Below are 22,482 nucleotides of genomic sequence, written 5' to 3'. Positions count from 1 at the left end.
TGAAAGCTTCTTTTTCTCTTTCATAAAATAGTAATCCATGTTTTTAAACTCTTTCCCTTACTTCGGAAAAGATAGTAACAACTTCCTTGATTTTCCGCAACACCAACCAATCCGTGCGCGAAACTCACCAACAAACCAATCAGGTTAAGCTTCGTCACTATTTTGTTCAACCAATAGAATTACTGTTTTTCAGGATAAGCCAATCAGCTGCGCGAATACTGTGACGTATGTTAACCAATCACAGCGCGACACTAGTGAGGTATGCTACCGCTGCAGCTTCTCTGTCCCTCGCTCCTTAAACTGACCCCTCTTTTACAAAAAATGTTCACAGCGCCATATTTACAAAACTTTCAATTAAATCCAGTTAATAACTCCACAAAAACAAACAATTTGTCTGTTTCGCTAAAATAAAGTGATAGTTTATCCAAACATTCAAGTATTCTTTTCGCATGGAATAGACAACGCTATTTTCACAGAATATATAAATTTGTCGATAAAGTAAGGCTACTTTACCCTTCTAGCAAGTAATAACGAATTTGTTTCTCTCTAAATGCACATACAGAGATTTTTACACCACCTTAGAGACAATTTAGAGTTCCACTCGATCGTAAATTGCAAATTCATTTACACAGATTCATACGGAAAAATCCCTAACCATGCATACATAAATCTTCAGTAGGACTTTAAACAGCCAATAGAAATCCTCACACATCAGTAAGATAGACAACGCTTCCTTACCCTTCAGTCAAGTTTAGATAGATTCTACTACTCTTTTCACAGTGAGTTTTAAAACAGGACATAAGTCCCTCTACTTGAAAGTTACAAGTTCATAGACAATCCTCACTATACATTCTTCTTTACACACCTAAAATCCCTAAACCTGTGCTGTGCGACCACAGCACTAGTGATATACAACAAAACCACTATTTTGAAACAGAACAAATGCACTGTGTAACTTTACCTGTCACACTTCTCGTGCCGGCACAAAAACCAGGAATTTTCACACTGCTGGAAAAAACCTTTCGACTACATATAACAACTAAACAAACTTAACATGTTTTAGACATCAATCCTATGTAATTACCATGTAGCATGCTAGTTACCATAGAAACCGTAACTCTGCTACCAAGTAATTCATCCAGGGCTCCTATTGAAAAACTGTCTCATAAACACTACCTAACACCTCAATACTCACTATTAATCACAAAACACATATAAAGGCCCATAATATCAATGAGACGATTTCTAAGCAACTGAATCAGGTGGTCTGATTAATACATTTAGTTTCTTATTATTTACACTATTATATACAACTGCAGTTTATCATCTTTACCATGGTTTTAAACATTTATTATTTATTAAGCAGATCACTAAGGCGATTGGATCAACTAATGGTAACTAGACCATGAATAAACAAGACCAGCTTGTCTTCTTCAAATCTAATGTTATTAGCTTTTATGTTTCATAAAATAAAAAGGCATTAACGTTTTAAATATTTATTTCATAAGTAATTAAGAAAGCAGCATTTTAATAAGGAAATGAATTAAAAACTGACATTCAAAAGCAAGCTCTGAATCATGGATAATTAGCAAAATAACAGTTCCCATTCCCAAAAATCTATTTCCCTGTCTATTTCTTGCTTCACCTAAACAAGAAAATATCATTTAAAGTCTGCTGTCCTTACATGCGCCAAAAAGTCCATCAGCATGTCTCGACACTCAGGAATCGGAAAGTAAGAGTTTTTTCCTTGCTCATAGTGTCAGACTTTATACCTTTCTCTCTAGCTAAACTTTCTACATTTTACATTCTTTTCGACAAATCCATGATTCTCATTGGCTGTCCAGTGTCAGTCCACGATTAAGAATGGTTATGTCACCACCGACTTTTGACCAAGTCCGAGCTTTATATAAGGCCCATTGTCTTTCATTTCCACGTCTTCAATTTCCTCAAGAATGATACTTTACTCTAGCCTCGTACATTTACTTCCTAACCTTGGCAGACACATCAAATTCCTGTCCTTGAGCTATCTCTTCACGAGCACGTTCAATGCGACCACAGAGTTGTTCTTTAATTCACAGTGTCATTGCAGTAAATAAAATCTTCACTGCTGCGCATGTGCAATTGATCCACTCCGGACAAGGTTTCGCGTCTGCAGCTCTGTCAGCCATGTTTTCAGAACCAACCTTAGGCCTCACCTTGGAAACTATTATTAAACAAACACAAGACATCAATTAATTAAAGAATTAAGACCCATTCTGTTACCCTCCCCCTTTACTAATTAATCCTGTTAATTATGTTACCTAGCAGAAGCACATAAAGGCAGCATTATAGTTACTTCTCCTTTTTCGAACCGCAGGAACTCCATGAGCTTTTTATCACAGAGAGACATAACATAAGCACATAAAATAAGCACATGCCATTAATTTAACTGCCGCATTTAATACTGACAAAGACAATAGACAAGGTTAGTTTATTATTTCTCTTTGCGTATGCAACAAAAGGCACATTAGTTTTTCCCACATGTAATGATAGATGCATTCCTAAACTAAGTTGATTAATAATTTCACCACAAGTTTATTAATCTGATTACTTTGTTATGAGAGATTAACTTCACAAGTTTGAACAAAATTTTGGTCTTTACCTTGCTCCATCACAGTACATCCGCAATACAGTGCTCTAGCAAGCCTTACTATCGTTAGATTTGACTCAACGTTGCATCTGAAAGCCACATCTATACATTAAACCAATAACTTGACCTCCCTCTCCTACCCGCTCTCCTTCCGGTAATCCTTGTATTATACGAAAGCGTGTGTTTCAGAGCTCATTTTACACTAGCATTAGCTTGCGTCTGCTCTAACTTCAAGTTTGTTCACTTCGTCTAGCACAGATGCAAACAGAGCAAGAGCTCCATGCCATCCGGAATCACTTTCATATTGTTGGGATTTTCTTTCCCATATCTTTGCTGTTTGCTGTGTTAGGACTAGTGGAACAGAAGCAAAACTACAACTCCCAGAATGCACTAATATAAAACGTTACATGATGAATCCATGTGATCAGACACCATGTTCTTCTATGAAAGGTGATTCCGACATCCTGATGCATCCTGGAAGTTGTGGTCATGGTTTTCATATCCAAAATAGAGGCCAGTATTTGAACACTGTGCCTCTTGTGGCATGGAGTCACCTGGTTTCTTTAACTGAAGTGATATAGGTATATTAAGGCTGCTCTTAAAGTTGTCTTCTGAAAGCCTAGGAATAAGTCGAAAAAGTTGCCATTCTGGCTGAATTATTTATGCAGTGTAACCCATTGAAATCTGCAGACTGTATTTTTAATGGGCTGGGATTTGACAAATTAGGACCTTCATAAAAATTACACAACTAAAAATTCAAATCCAACCATTAACGTTGTAAAGGTAAGAATGAAAAGGCATTGTATTTGTGGTAAGGGCATGTGCTGGTAATGGTTGTAAAAGCACCGGTGTGGTCAAGGTTATCAGTGTCACTAGAGGAAGTGGAGAGACCCTTTAGCTTCCTCTTGACGACCTGTGCCACGCCTCAGAAGAGTTGCCTCGATGTCCTGTTAAGGTAAGGGGGATTGGGCCTGGGGAAGGGGGAGTACGGATTTAGGGCTTTAGACTGGGAGTGGTCTTTTTTTAGGGACTGGGGGCCACGGAGAGATTGCACAGGGGTATGGCTTAAGAGTTCAGGGCAGGGGCTGAGTATTTTTCAAAAGGGCTTGGGGTGGCGGGCCTCCTTTTAGGGTAGGGGCTGGGTGATTTTGAAACGGGCTAAGAGCCAGGGGGAGCCTCGCAGGGGTCCAGTTTTAGGGTTGAGGACAGGGGATGGCTAATATTAACAAGGGCTGGGGACCAAGGGGGGGTCACGCTGGGGTCTAATTTTTGGGCTCAGGGCTTGGCTTCGGTATTTCTTTTTACAGTTGGGGTCCTGCTGGGGGGTCGCGCTGGGGTCTAGTTTTAGGGCTTAGGACAGGGGTTGGGTAGTTTTAAAAAGGGCTGTTGGCTGGGGGGGGGGGTGTTGCTGGGGACCGGTTTGAGGGTTGAGGGCAGGGGTCAGGGAAAACCTTTAGCATACAAAGGCCTTTTACATACACGCATTTACAATGAAATTCATAGTAAAAGCATGCGTGGTAAAGGCATACTTGTAAAAATATACATAGGAAAGGCTATGCGTTGTAAGGCATTCGCGTTCTAACACATGCTTGATAAAGGCATGCGTTGCAATGGAATGTGTTGTCCCGGCATACATCAAACAGATTTGCATTTCCCGTAATTATGCATTAATGCTATGCAATTACCCTGACATTTTGCATAGTTACACAAAAGCAAAATGCACAAATTTCACACACCCCTAGACAGAAGCTGAAGCAATTGGCTTTGCTAAAACTCACTGAAATTGCAATTGAGCACATGTTCTCTATATTTGTCTATCTCAGTCTCTGCAGTTCTCTTACTAGATGGACACAACAAATGTCTGGAAAGGACACTGTAAACATTCTCAGCTGCCCATAGAGCTCATCCATAGTTTTGGTGCTGGCCCATCAGTCATTGTGACCTTTGCTGGGTTTGAAAGAAGGCTAACAAGGTATCCTTCACTAGCTACTCTAACATGTTGTTCCCTGTTAACTAACCCAATGTCGCCGTATTAACAGGCATCTCGATGGAGTATTAAAGTGTCTCTAAGTTTAATCAGAGAGGTGTCTTATATTTCTAATCAGTGCAGAGTAAGCTGGCTTTCGTACACTGGGCCATTTTCTGACCCTCAAAACTGTTCTTGCCTGAAAAATATCCCATTAGTCTCCCAGAAATCCAAGGTCAATGAGTTTTTATTTAGAAATCTGGACTAGGAGTCCCTTAAAGACACCTAAGAATAATCGGTATGTCTTATTGGTCTCTACGGCGTCCCTAGATTTAAATGAGTCAAATTTGGTGATTACAGGACGTTCTGCTTCTGTACCATCTATGTGGCCTGTTTATACTTGATGGTCATTTCAATGAAATATTTCTAGCTTTTAGACCTTGAAAAAACAGATAACATCCCGAATACAGCTTTTGAGGTGCACCATGTCATCAAACCTCACTTAATACTTGTAATTACTTTCTTTGCTTAAATTCGAAGTGGTCTTAGTGCTAGCTTAATTTGTAGGGGAAAAAATGACAAGTAAGTGCCAGGGCCCGAGGTATTTCTAAAGACGCCTCTTGCACCAGCCACTGCTGCTGCCAACACTGCTAACTTGCAATCCCAACAAAACAACTAATCATCACCCTAGTACAAGTGCAAGAATTTAGACAACGCCAGGCAACGCAAAACTGTAACAATGGTATGGATGTGTTGGTATTCTTTTAATTTTGATTGTATATTTGATAAATACTCTGCTGATGTGTTCATTTCTCAAACAGACAAACAGTGCCACCATGTGGTAAACTGTCATAAGTGCTGTTTTTGATAATTAAATGCTGGAGTCAAGCAACGCAAATACCGACTCAAATTAAGCACTGATGGACTTCTAGAAGTAACATTTTTCTTTTGAAGGTGTGAATCCAAAGTTTCAGACAATCTTATTGTTTTGGTCCAATATTCTTAATTAATATTTGTATAGTGCACAAACTGTCATTTGTATGACTGCGCAGAAACAAAACATAGCAATTGTAAGCGGGCTCTCTGTAATATCTTTATAAACTATGTCATCCATAACAGCGGAGATTTGATTTTCCAACGCAGCGATTCAAAATTTCACATTTAAAGTTTATATTTACTGATCACCGCATTGGATGCTACCTGCTGCTGTTAATTCTTCTCCTGTTGGATTCTGGTTTGAAGTTGCTTTCCAGAGGCTACTGGTTTCTGATTGTGTGTTTTGTGCCTTGTGTAGTTGACGTTAAAGCCTGAACAAACGATCCTACCTCTTGTGGACTTCACTCACCAGCACAGAACTACTAAGGGCGTCACATTTCAACATCCAGAGATCATTGCAAACATTGATCAGGTGGTGCAAGATCTGCATTCGGAACCTTTCTACTGGAAACTTCCTGAACAATTTGAAGGACGAAAGGTAAGGAAAAAGGATGGGAGAATCGCCCATTAGAATTCCGTTATGGCAAGAAATGCTTGTGAATTTTAATGGAGTCTATTATGAGTAGAATAGAATGCACTGTGATTAGCCCTTGATGTGTTACACTGTAAAGTACCCATCAATGAAAGTGGCCTGTATGTAGTTGGTGTAATCTGTAAATTTGCATATGATCAGCCGCAGCCCATGCAGGTAAGAGCGGTGGGATGTTAGGGCCGAGTTAGGGGGGATTCGACAGACGACCACTAGGGAAAATTAAATAAATTATGGTTTTTCCCTCATGGCTGTCCGTCGAAATCCCCTCCCCACCCGGCCCCGCCGCTCTTACCTGCACGGGCCGTGGCTGCATACGATACAAGCAGTTATATAAGGATTTATAAAAGGTTGATACTCGAGTGTGACAGGAAACCAAACAAGATTTTAAAAATGTACCCTAAGACGCAAATCTTGGTTAATGTAGAGCAAATAGCGTGCACTTAGGATGAGAAAAATTCCATGCATATCAAATATTTAACCCCTTCATGCAGCTGATGAGCTCAGCTCGTCATGCAGCTCGGTGGCCGTATGCTGGTGACGAGCTGAGCTCGTCATGGCCTCCGCGGAACGCCCACGCAGGGATAATTACCCCGCTGTGCTGGGCGTTCCATTGAGTGGGCGTGGCCATGATGAGCTCAGCTCATCACCAGCACACGGCCACCGTGCTGCATGACGAGCCGAGCTCGTCAGCAGCACAGCGGCGCCGCGCACGGCCCCCTCCCCCCCGCGCCGCAGGGGAATTAGCCCCGCAGCGATGGGGTTAAAAAGTAAGGTCCTAACGTCAGTAAACAGAAGAGTGATGCTGAGCTCATTCTATAAGATGGCCTCCAGTATGTGAAAGAATGTGAAAAGACAGAGACATCTGTGGCACAAAAGTAGGGGCTTACTACCAAATAAGGATTTAATGGGGATTCTGCTGCTGGAGTATTTCATCAAGGAATGTAGGTGCTAGATAGGGGTGGTCAAACCTTTCGTTACTCTCGCATTGCCAGAAAAAATGAGGAAATTCATGCCTTCATGAAGTTGGTTAAAGTTTCCACATTTCACTTGACTACTTAATTATGGCCTGTCCCTGCTCCCGGATGTTTCTTGATCAGGAGATAGCGCAGGAGGATATCATGGCTAAAAAAACTTCTCCATCCCATGATCACCTTTAATAGGGACTGGAGAAGTCTGGGATCAGTAGGTGGTCTGTGGGATTCAGTATGTATGTTGTTAAGGCGTTATTCAAAGCGTGCAGCTGAGTAGGGCAGTATGGTAGGATATGGACCGGTATCAGCGTGGCGGGGCTTGGTTCAGATCCAGGCCAGTTGTCAACTTTGAGGGCACGGAGAGGCATAGGGCAGGTCATGGGAAATGGAACTGAGCAGCACAAGTCCTTCATCTCTTTTGTCCTGTGCGGCCTCTTGTAGTAGCAGCAACTCATCCTCGCCGATGCAAGAGTCCTTTTCTGTACAGCTTGTGGAGATATGGGGTTGAGTCAGATTTGCAGCAATGGCTCCTGTTTCCCACTGCAGTAAAACATAAATATTGCTATTCCTCTCATTTCTTTTAATATTCTGAAGCACTGTGCTTTGCAAAAATCCCAAAGTGTAATCAGGATATGTGAGGTTACAAGTCCCAGGACTACACAACGTGGTTCATCACCACACATAACTATACAGATTTTAAAAAATCTAGGTTAGAAAAAGGTGTACTAGTAAACTCGTGAATGCACTGAACAGATTTCTTTTAAGAAGAGGCAGAACAACTTTAACATGAACACCTTGGAGTAAAGGATGGATCAGGAAAATGCAATGAAAACTACCAGAGAGAGTAAATACCACAACATCATAACACAATTGATCCAAACAAGCTATTAGCAAAAGCCAGATTTTTTTTGCATGCACTATGTTTTCAGCCATTACTTGCAGGATGGATTAGTTGCTTGGGGACCTGTCTTCCACCACCTGCCTTCCTCTGCTGCGAACAATTTTGCAAGCCTCATTCTAGGTGAGATTTGCTGAATGAAGACACTGAAAGGTCCCACTCACAAGTGATCTGATTGGGTCATCTGGAGCCGTGTCTATCCTGTAGATAAAAGTTTTGCCTGAGAGGGGAGCTACCATATTCCCTTTACTCAGGAGTGACATCTCAGCAAATGACTCCATTAATGCACCAAAAAAAACCAGATAGGGACTTTATTTTACAGTCAGCAGATCCGACATCACAGCTCAAGCAACAAAATGTATGCTTCAATGAAAGAATACTCCTAGAACCACATGACAAAATGAGATGCTGGATAAATCCACAAAAATAATGATGGAGATTGGTTTGTCTTTGTGCAAGAAAGTGTGTGTAAGAAGGTCCACAGAGCTGTCATCTACGACACTTGCACATCACAAACGCTATGCCTGATCCCTCTCCCCAGGTCGGTTTTGGCCCTGGGATCCCTTCCCTTGGGCTTGATTTCTGGCCCTGCGTACCCATCTCCTGGGGCCCGGTCAATACACTTTCGGACCTCGACATACACACCCTACTCCGCACATATGTCCCGGTTCCCCAAAACCACTTAGCTACCACACACCTGTCCATCCCTACGATTCTCTCCAACCCCCTCAGGCACCCCACGCAAAACAACAGAGGCTCCGTCTGCAACAACCTCACAAAAGTCCCCCCCACTAGAACCCTCCTCCTCCCTCTGCACCCCCAGACTCAAATGCACACTTCTCAACTGCAGATCGGCCCAAAGACACTCCTCGGAGGTCGCTGATCTCATCATTACTTTGGACCTTGACCTAGCCATCCTAACTGAAACATGGTTAACTGAATCTTCTACTCCTATCATGGATATACCCCCAACTACTGCATCATTAGACTTGACAGGTCCAGCAAGACAGGCGGTGGAATCGCATGTATTTACAGGAGCAACCTTTCAGTTAATAAAGTCACCGTCCACTCTCTTACCTCCTGTGAATACATCTGCCTTGATGTCATCAGCGAAAGCAAACGTGTATGTTCACTACACATCATCTACCACCCACCTGGGGACAACCTCACCTTCTCCCAACAACTCATGGACACAATCTTAACCAATTCAGGACGGCAAAACACTAAAATTTTCCTTGGCGATTACAATCGCCATTGGAATGATCGCAGTGACGCCGTGGTAAATAGCCTCAAAAACTTCCTCAACGCTTTTGACCTCACTCAAATATGCAACAGTCCGACCCATGACAAAGGCTCTATCCTCGACCTTATCATCTCCGAAGAGGACACTATTCAACTTGAATCAATCCAACCCTGTGACTGGTCAGATCACCATATTGTCACATTCTTCATCAATGAAAAAGTTAAACTTAACCTGGTTCAATCCTATAAGCCCAAAGTTTGGAAAAGAGACCTGAAGAAACTCAACCCAAACTCTTTACCCCCTAACAGCTGCAATCTCCTACTTCCCCCTACCGGCGTTACGGACGTTCAATTCTTAACGGACCACTATCTCAACGCTATGACCTCAATAATCAATGAGGCTGCACCGATGCAACTGAAAAGAGTCTCCACTAAGATCTCTAACCCATGGTACGACGGGAGTCTCAATGAAGATAGACGGGCCATGCGAATGGCAGAGCGCACCTGGAGACCTGCTCCCTCGGCACTGCACCTAAAAACTCTGAAGAAAAAGAGAAACGCCTACTTCAGGAAAATAAAACACTCAAAATCAGATTTCTTCAGACTCCAGCTCGACCAAGCAAAAAACCGTCCAAGAAAACTGTTTGAGCTAATCAGAACACAATCCAAGGAACAACCCCAATCACTCAGCGCTATGGGCGATGCACCTTCCTGTGAAGACTTCTCTGCTTTCTTTAACCAAAAAACTGACAACATAAGGAGCGATCTCCTCATTGACGCAAGCTTTTACTCCAAACCCCACTGCATAACACCCACTTAACCAAAAAACAATGCTACATGGTCATCCTTTGGCACCTACTCTGAAGAAGAAATTGACAGACTGCTCAGCACCTTGAAACCATCCAATCACCTCAATGACCCCCTTCCTGCTAACGCTGTAAAAGACTTCACCCCTTTGCTCCTCCCACTCTGGACTAAAATTATTAACAGCTCACTTCAACAAGGAACCATCCCTGACTCCCTCAAAGTTGGACAAGTCACACCTTTACTAAAGAAACCAACAGCCGACCCCACTGATCTAAACAATTACCGTCCTATTACCAACATTCCCACTCTCGCCAAACTGTTGAAAAAATGCGTTCAACTACAATTGACAAAACACATAGAGCAGTTTGATCTCCTCAACCCTCATCAATCAGGCTTCCGAGCAGGGCACAGTACCGAAACGGCTATGACTCACATAATTGACGACGCCCTCCAAATTTTAGATCAAAACGATACCTGCCTCCTCATCCTTCTTGATCTCTCTTCAGCATTCGACACCGTTAAACATGAGAACTTACTCAAATTTTTAAACACAAGAATGGGTCTTTCTGGGACTGTTCTCCAGTGGTTCACTTCCTTTCTACACAACCGGTCTCAGAAATTCAAGAGCAACAACTTGATGTCCTCTCCAGTACCTGTATCGTTAGGTGCCCCCCAAGGATCCTCCCTATCCCCAACATTGTTCAACCTAGTTATGGAACCTCTCACCACCTTGCTGCAAGCATCCAATGTACACTTTCACATGTTACGCTGATGACACCCAACTATATCTCAAACTACAATCCCCCAAAGACATTATGCTTCTGAACTCAACGATCAGAAGCACCCAATCCTGGCTTGCCGATAACCTCAAACTCAATGCTCTGAAAACTGAGTTCCTTCTGATCTCACCTCCCGCGAAAATCTCTACCACTCAAACTTGGCTTAAGCACCTAACTGCACTCAATGTCCAACCGACCATCGTGGATTCAGCAAAATCTTTAGGCATAACACTTGACGCCAATCTCAACATGCAGCAGCATATCAGCATGGCAACTAAGGGAGCGGACTTCCAAATAAATACCTTGAGGAAACTTAAATCCTTCCTCCCAACCAAAGACTTCCAAACTGCAGTACAAGCACTAGTCATCCCTCGCATAGACTACGGCAGCATCGCCCTCTGCGGACTCCCCCTAACTACAACTGCACCCCTAAGAGCTTCGCTAAACGCGGCAGCGAGACTCATCACTGGATCTAAAAAACACTCACATATTTCCCCTGACTTTAAATCCCTGAACTGGCTGCCTTTTGAAGTCAGAATACATCTGAAAATTGCCTGCATGACGCACAAGGCTGTACACCTGAACTCACCCGGCTACCTCACTCAGAAGTTGACAATTTCGGGCTGCTCCAGAACCACTAGAAGCACAAACAATCTTCTGCTGAAGCCTCGAAGATTCCGGAAGGAAAAAACTTACAAATGCTCCTTCTCAGGAATGGCGCCCAGGATCTGGAACTCACTCCCTCCTGAAACCAGGCTCATCTCCTCCACTCCTCTTTTTAAGAAAGAAGTAAAAGCTATCCTCATGGCTAAATACACTTGAACTATTACTTTGGACTTTTTAAGACTCTGCGCCGATCTGTACTACTTGTTTGATCTCTTTGCTCTTTTGTATTACTTGTATTATCGACTTACCTGATTGTCTATGCTCCCTCTTATTTGTACTATTTGTATTACTGACTTACCTGCCTGTCTATGCCCCCTCATGTACCTACCCTACCACTCACTTATTACCTACAGTTACGCTATGCCCAAATGCCTGTTATGCACTCTCCTATTCTTACCCCTTGTCTTTGTAAAGCGCTCTGATATCTGCAAAGATCTTGTTCGCGCTATATAAAACTTTCAAAATAAAATAAATAAATAAAATAAAATTGGCCCCTGGGACTGTCCCACGGAGCCTAACCAATTAATATTGTGGAAGAGGGGCTGAGCGGCCCCCTCCCAGGGACTGGAGCCCACTGGGTGCAGACTTTGTGTCTGCTCTTTCTTAGTGGGAGCAAGAACAATCACAGATTTCTATGCCCAGGCCAGTGCAGGCGGGGAAACAGCTAAGTCCTAGGGGTGGGCATCCCCGGACATAGCTGGAGCCAGCCCTAGGGGGTTGGGATCCCCAGGGCCGAAACTGTCCCATCTCTTGGGCACCGGACATATACTATTGGGGGAGGGTGAACTCAGCCCCTCCCTGGGCTAATATTAGCCTCAAGGACCCCATTGGTCTAACCAATTAATAATGGGGGAGGGGGGCATAGCCTAAACATGGCACCCATTGCATGTTTGTTGGAAGCTGTGGGAGGAGCCCGAATGCCCCGTGGCCCTATCTGGTCCCCTGTCTCTCAGAGGAGCCAGCATTGTTCCTGCCCACAGGGAGCAGCTAAAAAGGCTGCTCCCTGAGGGGTGGAGCATGCTTTCATCTGTTTCCCTGCCCAATTCAGTGCGGGCAGGGAAACAGTTGAAAAGTCCGCTCTCAGCTAATGGGAGTATTTTTGATGCTCCTGCCTGGAGGGAGCAGACTTTGTGTCTGCTCTCGCTTGGATAGAGCTAAAAATGGCTCCAGCCAAGTGAGAGCAAACACAGGTTTACCTTTCTGTGCCATCAGGAAACCACTAAGTTCTGGGGCAGGGTATCCCGAAACACAGCTGGAGCCAGCCCCGGGAAGTTGACGGCCTCAAGGCCTAAACAGCCTGGGGAGGAGAGCCAGATGTCCCACCTCCCCCTTTTTTGGCATGGCTGGGGCCCGGGGGCTAGGGTGTCCGGAGCCAAAATCATACCTGGAGGGGGGCCATGGACCTCTCCACACAATTTTTATGGCTGGGCCCTGGAGTGGGAGGGTTGCGGCCCTGGGGCCAAAATCAGCCCATTGAGTGCAGTCTCCCTCCTCTTCTGAATATCAGTGGGCCCGTGGGTTTTGGCAGTCCCTGGGGCCGAATTCGGTCTAGGGATGGGGGTCACGTGCACTCTCTCCCCCACAATAAAAATATATCCCCCCAGAACCTGCCTCACTCGGGACAAAAAAAAAAGAATACGAGCACAGGAGACTGCTTGTTTTTGTAAACTTTTTGGTGCAGATCCTCCGTGGATTTGTGCAAAATCCCTCCCAACATTTTTGGGACCCCTCCATCAGGCCTAATAGGTCAGGGCTTTCCTACCCCGCCCCCTTGTCTTTTTTTTAATGTGTATTCTTGGGACTCGGAGATGGCTCCCAACACTTCCTGTTTGAAGTGCTGGCAGCCAATCACATCTCATTTCGAAACTCTGTCGGATCTGCGGAGTATTTGCATCTCTAGATCGTTTTTCTTTAATAACTCAAAAACTACTGAATGGATTTACACCAAATAATAAAAAGTGGTCTCTTGGACCAAGATCTATGTTTCTGCAAAATTTGGTGTTTCCGTTCAGTGGCTCAGGCTATAGTTGTGTTCAAAATCCCGATGTGAAATTGCATGAGGAAAATGCTCTTTGGGAAAATCCCTTTTTCTTGGCCACCTCTTTACGAATCACCCGAAAACTTTCTAAACAGCAGCTAAAGTGAAAATGTTGTGATCAATCATCACAGTTATTAGCAAAACAAAAAAAAACGCTTTTCTTATGGTACGTAGCATGGACCAATGTGAAATATTAATTAATAACGTGTTTGACAACTATAATGTGTTATTTTGAAAATGAGCCCACACCCAAATAAGTGTGCATGTTTTGATTCTCTATTTCTGACTGATATTCATGTTGTGTTATTCTGCAGCTGACTGCTTATGGAGGCAAGTTGAAATATGCAATTTATTTTGAGGCCCGAGAGGAAACGGGTTCCTCAACCTTTGAGCCCCAAGTCATCATAAGAGGAGGCCCCCCGGCTAATCATAAGATTATAGTTCGCCACATGCTTGCACCACAGATTGGACAGCTGACCCGTCATGAGATTGAGATGACAGAGGTACCTGTAACTGTTTTGTTCTGACTTTGATGAACCAGGTTTCATCACTGGATTAGTGTATTCAATGTTCGCTATGTTTGGTTTTCAGCATGAATGGAGATATTTGGGATCTGTAGATGGAAGACCTGTCACCCGTGAGGACTTCATGGATGTGCTGTATGACATTCAATATATTCTCATCAAAGCCTCTTATGGCAACATCATGAGACAAAGCAGGTAAATTAGCTTCCCTATAAACATGTCTAGCACCTGAAGGTGTATATTTTGATACTTGAATGTCAAAGGTTTGACAAGGTGAAAATTGGGTCAGCTCAGTGCTTAATTTGTGCAGGTGGTTGAAGAAGGTGGGCACTCATTTTCGGTCACCGGGGAACTTAATTTTCATCAACAAACGTTGACCTAGAGTAAGAGAGAAAAAATTATAAAAAGGAGAAGGAAAGAGAACGAAATAGACACAAATCTAGGGGCATATTACCAAGATTAAGCGATAATTATCGCTTAACACGGTTAGCAGCAATATTATTATCGCCGAGCTCTGCCGATTTTTATCGCAGATAAACCTTGCTATTATCAAGGTTTATCTCAAAAGCGATGAAAATCGGCCGAAATGCATGAATATCGCTGAAAAGTCAGCAATATTCATGCATTACCGAGCTAATGCTCTTAGCCATGTTATCCACCTACCATTGGATAACATGGCTAAGAACTGCTCTGGGCAGGCGTTAGCTTTTGGAGATATTCGCGCTTAGCGCAAATATTTCCAAAAGTACGCCTTTGTAGGTAACAGGAGATAGCGATGTTAGCGACTGTTTCCAGTCGCTAACATCTTGGCACACCCACTTTGCATGTCATTAGTGATAAATATCGCTGACATGCAAAGCAGGCCCCAAGATGATCGCTATCTCCTACTAGCTGTCGCTAACTGGTGTTAGCGACAGCTAGGTAATAGGGCGATAAAATTATCGCCGCTTTAGCGGGAAAAATTCCAGCTAAAGCGGCAATAAGGCCCTTGGTAATATGCCCCCTAGTGAAAAGGGAGAACTAGGGTATTCTATCAAAGTGTGGTAGAGAGACAGGACGTGCAGGGTGATACGAGAAATATTCAGAGGAGGAATTCGGCAATGCAAGGAGGTCGGCAGTGGGCTCTTATGAAACAATTTCTCCCTGCACTTATGTTTATGTTACAGCATAGTACTGGATCAGTTATTGCTCTGAGTCAACATGCTGAGCTCTTTTTTTCTGTAGATGATATGTTGGTGTAGCTATTGCCTCAGGGCAGAAAGGGGCATTCTAATTACCATCCTGCAACCAACAAAACCATTACCTTTTTACTGCATCACTTGAACCTTCAGTATAAAACTCACATCTCTAATGTGTATGAAACTTGTAGCCAGGGGAGGTATTTCTTTTTTCTATCCTAATGTCAGTATTTTCCAGCGGGTGGCTTCATTGCACTAAGTGTCCTCTCTGCAATGCATGATTCTGACTTTCTCTTACCATTAAGCTTCTGTGCGTCTCAAAACACTTTTTCACTATGGCGATTAAAGGAGCATCCACTCAGTCAGCCAGCACTCCCCCTTTCAGCTCCTCCTCCCTCTCAAAAGTGAACCGTGGCATTCATGGCAAGCGGACCACTCGGATCCTCACCACCTTTCCTCTCACAGACACATTTCCTGAAGTCTTCTGCCATTGTTGCGTTGATCGCTTATTTACCCCTTGGACTCACCTGTGCCACCTCAGCCCAACTCCACTGTGCCTTTTGCAACACCCCAGACTTTTTATAGCTTGGACTGTAGCAAATTAAGTGTTTCAGATTCACGGGGCCAGGCACAAGCTGCTCCCATCAGTCCATATAGGATTCTCTTGATGTCCCAAATGCCTGTGTCACTGGGCAACTTGATCTCTCCCAGGCCTTCTTCTTTGCACAGAATGCAAGCAGCTATCTTCAGTAAAACTGGCAAGCCAGGGGCCCTCTTCATAGGCATTGTGCTCTACTCCGCCACTGGATCTCAAAAGACAGCAGGAAGAAAGCTTCTATGATCACCCAGCAATTAGGGTGCTTCTCAAGCCTGGATGGTAGAACATTCAGACCTCAAATATTTAGACCCCTGCTCCCAGATCTTATTGTGAGCAGTGGGAGCTCAGATAATCAGGGCTAACATGTTGGCAGCCCAGCCATGCCAGCTAGCTTTCTCACATCCTGTTGATGGTCTTAGGGTGCTGAATTGCAGAGCACTATATGGAAATATACTTATCTATCCGAATACAGAAACTAGCTACTGTAGTCTGCTGAACTGTTCCTTGGTCCAGTGGCGCCTCCTCCGCTAAGGCGTAGGGGTGTAGCCCCACTGCGTTAGAGCAAAGCAAAGAAAATGATGATAACTTTTGGTAATATTATTTTATTTTTCTAATTCTGGTTGTGTCAAGTTATGTAGGGGTGGGGCTGGGGTCCTGTGAAGTCGGGAAGGAGGAGTAACTGGTGCTGCACCTAAATTGCTCATCAATGTTTGGCCAACCGTCTCGGACCAGCCAAGCAGTCATGTGCACTTTGCATGTTCTCCACCCAGGCTGCATTACAGCCTGGGCCGAGAACATGCCCTGGCTCCCTTTCCCTCTCTGAGCTCAGAACCACAGCATCTGCAAGCCTGGGTGCTTCCTGTTCCTGCATGGAGAGGCGGCGGCTGGTGGCGGCAACGGCAACAGCGAACAGCAGGTAAGTTTCATTTTTGTATTTCCTAAAACCCCCCCAACCTTCAACCCTACCACTGCCCATTACCAGCTGCCACTGCTCTGGTCCCCTTATATGAAATGTGAAACGAGGAGCCCCCATTTGTCTCATCCTTGCCAATATCAACTTATAGCCACTTCAAGCCCAGTTTAACCATAATCCTAGGAGGCTTTATACATCATGCATAGTGAAACAGTGAGGAGGCGTCGTTAGTGGCCCTACTAAATGATCTCGAAACCTACTGCTGCATACCATATATACTTCTGAAAAATAGCCATCACCATTAGATTACATTTTTGTACACTACAAGTACCTTTTATTAGCGAACAGGTTTGTGCATGTGCTAAACTGCAAGGATACAGAGTAAACCCAGACAAGGTTATAAATGTTGCTGCTTCAACTCCCCTGCAGGACTTCTATTGAGGGACAGCATCCCATTCAGCAGTATTCGAAACATGATGTAAGGAGCACCAGACTCAATATCTGATCTAATCTCTAAGGGCCCTCTGTGTGTATGTGCGATAATGGTTATTACTACTGTCATAAGTAGCGGCCCGTGCAGGTAAGAGCAGTGGGGCCGGGTTGCGGGGTGGATTTGACAGAGGACCATGAGGGAAAATTAAATAAATAATTTTCCCTTGTCGTCCTCTGTTGATATCCCCTCCTCCCCTTACCCGACCCTACCGCTCTTACCTGCGTGGGCCGCTGCTGACTGCGATCCATATAAGAGCTTGAGGGACCCACTCAAAAGTAATGATGCAGCTCATTTTGGGATGTAACATTGTGAATCGTGCTTGTTATAAAAGGCCTTGCCCATTGGCTACAGAAATCTAGCAGGGCAATAGCAGCTCCGTTACTTGATCATGGCATGTGTATTTTTACTCACTCTAGTTAAGAATACCCTTACCTATAGGAGCATACTAGCTCTACTCCAAATATTGAATCCAACGGGTGTGGATCAAACAGGAAATAACATGGGTTGTTTCTCACTAGGTTGTCAGTGAATTCTGGGGTCCTATGACCAATGGGCTGATTCTGTCATTTCAAGCATCTAGATTTTTCCGTCCACAGTAAAAACATTCTGGTCTGAAAAATTGACACTGTTCAGAAGAATCATCGGTGTTGCACCCTGAACTGGACAATTCCTTTGCAAGGGACATAAAAGAGAGAGGCCTCATTGTTAAACCCAAATTTACTAAGGACTTGTGGCAGTGGAAAGCAATGCAAAGTGCTGCAGGGTTTTTGCCTTCCAGCACAAATTTTTTTTTGAGCTGGTAAGGTTATCGTTTCAGAGGGCGAAAAGCACTTTGTGCTGCTTTGTGTCACTTTGCATCAATTAGAGTGTTACTGGAAGGTTACTTGGTTGGATCAGAGCAAATACCCATAGGATATGGTGCAAAGCAAGATGTGCTAAGATAGCAAGACTGGGCTATGTACAAAAAACAACGGGGCATATTACCAAGCAATAGCGATAATTATCGCTATTGCTTGGTTAGAGACAAAAATTTACTGCTAAGCTGCGGCAATTTTTATCGCAAATAAACCTTGGTATTACCAAGTTTATCACAAATGCGATAAAAATCGGCCGCAATGCATAAATATCGCTGAAAAGTCAGCGATATTCATGCATTACCGAGCTAATGCTCTTAGCCATGTTATCCACCTCCCATTGGTTAACATGGCTAAGAACTGCTCAGGGCAGGTGTTAGCTTTTGGAGATATTCGCGCTTAGCGCGAATATCTCCAAAAGTTGGTAATAGGAGATAGCGATGTTAGCGACTGTTTCCAGTCGCTAACATCTTGGAACGCCCACTTTGCATGTCATTAGTGATAAATATCACTGACATGCAAAGTGGGGCCCAAGATGGTCGCTATCTCCTACTAGCTGTCGCTAACTGGTGTTAGCGATAGCTAGGTAATAGGGAGATCATTTTATCTCCGCTTTCTTGGCTTTTAAAGCCAAAAAAGCGGAGATAAACCCCCTTGATAATATGCCCCAACATCTCCTTCAAATAGATGGTAAAAAAGTAAAAATGTTTACATTACTCTAAAAAAAAACCACACACACATTCCATGTGCGCTTAAGTGCAGAGCACATATCAAATGTGTAGCACAGTGCTATGCTTTTCTGGACGCAGATATTTGTACTGGAATGGTAAACGTCTTGTACAAATCCTATGCTAGATAGCGCATGGGAAGCCAGCAGCAGCAAGTCAATCTTATTGGATATGGTTCTATGCTGTTTTTTCCCCCTTGTGCAACAAAGTAGAGCAAATTTGGTTGCTGTAGTCGATTGCATGAAACATTTATATACCTGGTCCTTGATGTGGCTGAACTTCCTGACCACTACAGCAGAAAATTCTAAAGAGGTGTTGATTTCATGAAGGCAAACTCTGTTTCATCTTCAAATTTGTGACATTTTGAGCGAAACAAATAAACTAATCAATGCGGGCAAAGAAATAAAGGAGCCATCCAAACTTGCACCCCAAGTGTAAGTTAAAATAAACAAATACGAACAAATATAAACTAAAAGTGAAGAAAATAAACCAAGCCTTCAAGTGTTATGAAAATAGGGGAAATGTCCCTTTGAAAACAAATGCACAAAGCACTGCATTGAAAGTTAATGTAAAGTCGAAAAAACTATACATGATGAGGTGTTCTGCAGAGGTCTGACGAGAATCTGGGCATGTCAAGTTCAGGATACGAGAGACCTCATCGCCCCACAGCAGAGTGCCAAGAGGCGTGTTTCCAGACTGGTGTAAAAAGGGGCGTGGCCTCGGACTACCTCTCTGCAATCCAGCAGTGTGGCACTTACTGAAGGTACCTGGTGGACTACTTGGCCCCCAGGGACCCTCAGTATTCGAGGGGACTTAATTCCCCAACTTAGAATGTGCCGGGCTGTGTTTACAGAGTGCTGCAGGGAGGCATCGGGGCCTCCGGCGAGATGCCAGCTTTTTTTATATATGTATATTTTTATGGCCCCCTTTTTTTTGTATTTTTGGGGTCCTTTGGCCCCCATCCCCAGGACCTGACCCTTTAAAAAAAAATCTTATTTTTTTTAAATGGGAAGGGGCCGCGCGGCCCCCCCTCCCGAGTCCGATTTCGGCCCCGGGGACACCAACCCCTGGGACATGGCCTCCTTTTTTGTATATATATTTATAGGGTAGGGGGCCTCGTGGCCCCCCCATCCTTGGGCCAATATTGGCCCCGGGCACCCCCTCCCCCGGGGCTTGGCCATTTAAAAAAATGTTATAGTGAGGAGGGGGGCCGCGTGGCCCCCTCCAAGACAACTTCTGGCCCTGGGGTCCCCATCCTCCGGGGCCGACCCTTAGCGTTGGGGACCTTGGGGGGAGCTCCAATGCCACCATGGGTTCTGCTGGCTCCCCGCCTCCTGCTTTTGGGCAAGGAGAGCTGCTAACATGCAGCTCCCCTTGTCCAAAAGTAATCTACTTTGCTTTGTTGAAGCGAGAGCAGGTTTCCTGCTCTCTTTTCAATGAAGGTAAGCAGAGTTTGCTACAGCATGGCGGGAACCCTGTTCCCGCCCTGCCATAGAAACGTAAACGTAAACGTGGTTACTTATATAGCGCACGTATCACCCCAAAGGAGTCTTGCGGCGCTTGCTTTGGGAACCCGTCCTGGTATTCCCCTGTGAGATAACCCCGGCAGGGTATCCACAAGGTGAAAGCCAGGCATCCTGCCGCGAGGGGCCGTAGTGGAGATTAAGCAAGCTATTGCCCAGAGTCGCAGAGTGTGAACCCATGAGTCGAGTAGGCACCGGAGCGAGAATTATCGAGTCCGTGGAATTTTTGAGCCCAAGACCCGCCGAGGCGGGGAATTGAACCCTGGTCGAGGACCGATCTCAGGTTGCAGTCCCCAGGGCCATCAAGGGCTCCAGGAGGGGGCTGAACGACCCCACTCCCTACATTTCAACAGCCCTGGAGCTGGTGGTCCCCGGGACCATTGGGGGGACTTGAGCCTCCCCCACACACACATTTAACAAAGGATCTGAGCCCCAAGTAGGTGGCAATCCCCAGGGCTGCGGTGGGGCCTCATGCGCCCCCACATTTAATTGTCAAAGCCCCAGGGAGGTGTCGGTCCCCAGGGCAGCATGAGGGAACATTAGCTCCACCACGCTTTTTATTTATGGATATAAGCCCCAGGGAAGTGGCGGTTCCCGTGGCTGGAGGGGGCTGCGTGTCCCCTGCAAATCATGAATGAAGTCCTGGGGAGGTGGCAATCCCCGGGCCTGTGGGGGCCCCCGCTACACAATTGGGCATTGCCCCTGAGACTTGGCCCACCCAGCGGCTTAAGTACAGCGAAGCGCGGGAGCCCGCACTTTTTAAAAAATTTCTCAGCCGGATTTACGCACCCAGCATAAATTCAGCCGGTTTAAAAATAAATATGCTTTTTTTTGGCCCTGGGGGTCCTTGTGAGACCCCCTGAGCAGGCATAGGGGGTCAAGGTGTTTCTACCCTGCCCCCTTTTCTTGTTTTTCACATTTTTCTCTACTGATTTCTTTTGACTCGGTTACAGAGTCACAAGATGGCTGCCAACATTTCCTGGTTTGGAGTGTTGGCAGCCAATCAGAAGTCAGCTCGTGCTCGGGAGGAGTGGCGAATCCTCCTCGGTGCTCAGATATAGATATTTGTATTTTTTTTATTTCTCTGGAACTACTGAACGGATTTACACCATTTAAAGAAAAGGTCACTTTCTGAACCAAGAGCGACCTTTTTGTCAAATTTGGTGTAATTCCGTTCAGCAGTTCAGGCAGCAGCCTGTTCCAAAATTCCTTTGGAAATTTACATGGGGAAGATGCGTTTTGGGAGCCGCTTTTTTTCTCGACCCCCTGCTTGACGAATCACACCGAAACTTTCAAGACAGTAGCTTGAAAATTATGCGAAGATTCGTCAACCGGTGCCAAAGATATTGGCAAATCAAAAATGCTTCTCCTATGGATAATAGGTCCTAACTATAACTACGTACTGTCCAAAGCACACTGCTTTTCTACTGCCTTCATGGCTGAATTAAAAACCGTTTTGGGTTATTCGAGCATTCAGTACTATATAAGCTACTATAAACTTTTACTTTGTCTTATGAAATAAAGTTCGAAATGAGTTCTTGGTTAAAGGTGATCTTTACAAATTAAATAGTACTTCTTAATCTGTGAATTTGCATTCCTTAAACTAAGAAGAGGGATTTCTTTCCTGTAGCTTTAAACTATTATTCCCATGTATAAAAAATATATAGCTAGCGTAATACCGATGTATTGGGAAAGTAAAATACAGCATTGTTTCCCCTCTTTCGTAATATCGTGCAGCTATAAATGTCGGGTGACGGAGCAGTACTTGATTTTCTGTTCACCTGTTGCTGTCAGTTCACATTTCGTCATCATCTCACTGACATACTTTCTAGCCTCACAGAACTGTTTTGGTGAACGGATTTGTGGTCAAAAGTATCTTGCTGTTCAGTGCAATAAATATTTCCAAGTGACCGGACCGCTTCTGCTGTGTCTCTAGATTCATTGTTCATTAATCCTTCTACTTGGTAGCAAGGATAGATATCTCTAGAGCACCATTGTGTTAGTCTACCTCTGGAAAGTCCAGCTCTCACCGTTCTGTGTCTCTTTAACTTCTCTGTTTTCTATTGCCACCTCCTTACACCAAGGGTTTTTATGTCAGTTGGAATATTCCTAATAGGAATGTAAAACACAGGCCTTTTTATCTCAAG

At 44.3% G+C, this 22,482-nt stretch overlaps 1 protein-coding gene across 7 annotated transcripts in view; it reads left to right on the top strand.

Annotated features, from left to right (window-relative positions):
- The window catches only part of LAMA2 (laminin subunit alpha 2), a 3,858,378-nt gene that overhangs the window by 2,389,723 nt on the left and 1,446,173 nt on the right, over nt 1-22,482 (top strand). For all 7 annotated transcript variants that reach the window (XM_086927001.1, XM_086926997.1, XM_086927002.1 and 4 more), the window contains 3 exons: nt 5,890-6,069; nt 13,839-14,027; nt 14,116-14,243. In XM_086927001.1, coding sequence (XP_086783127.1) covers nt 5,890-6,069; nt 13,839-14,027; nt 14,116-14,243 — 497 coding nt within the window. The remainder of the gene's footprint in view (nt 1-5,889; nt 6,070-13,838; nt 14,028-14,115; nt 14,244-22,482) is intronic.

This window comes from Lissotriton vulgaris, chromosome 6 (genome assembly GCF_964263255.1).
Source record: "Lissotriton vulgaris chromosome 6, aLisVul1.2, whole genome shotgun sequence".
Taxonomy (NCBI): Eukaryota; Metazoa; Chordata; class Amphibia; order Caudata; family Salamandridae; genus Lissotriton; species Lissotriton vulgaris.
This window is presented reverse-complemented; position numbering and strand designations above follow the sequence as displayed.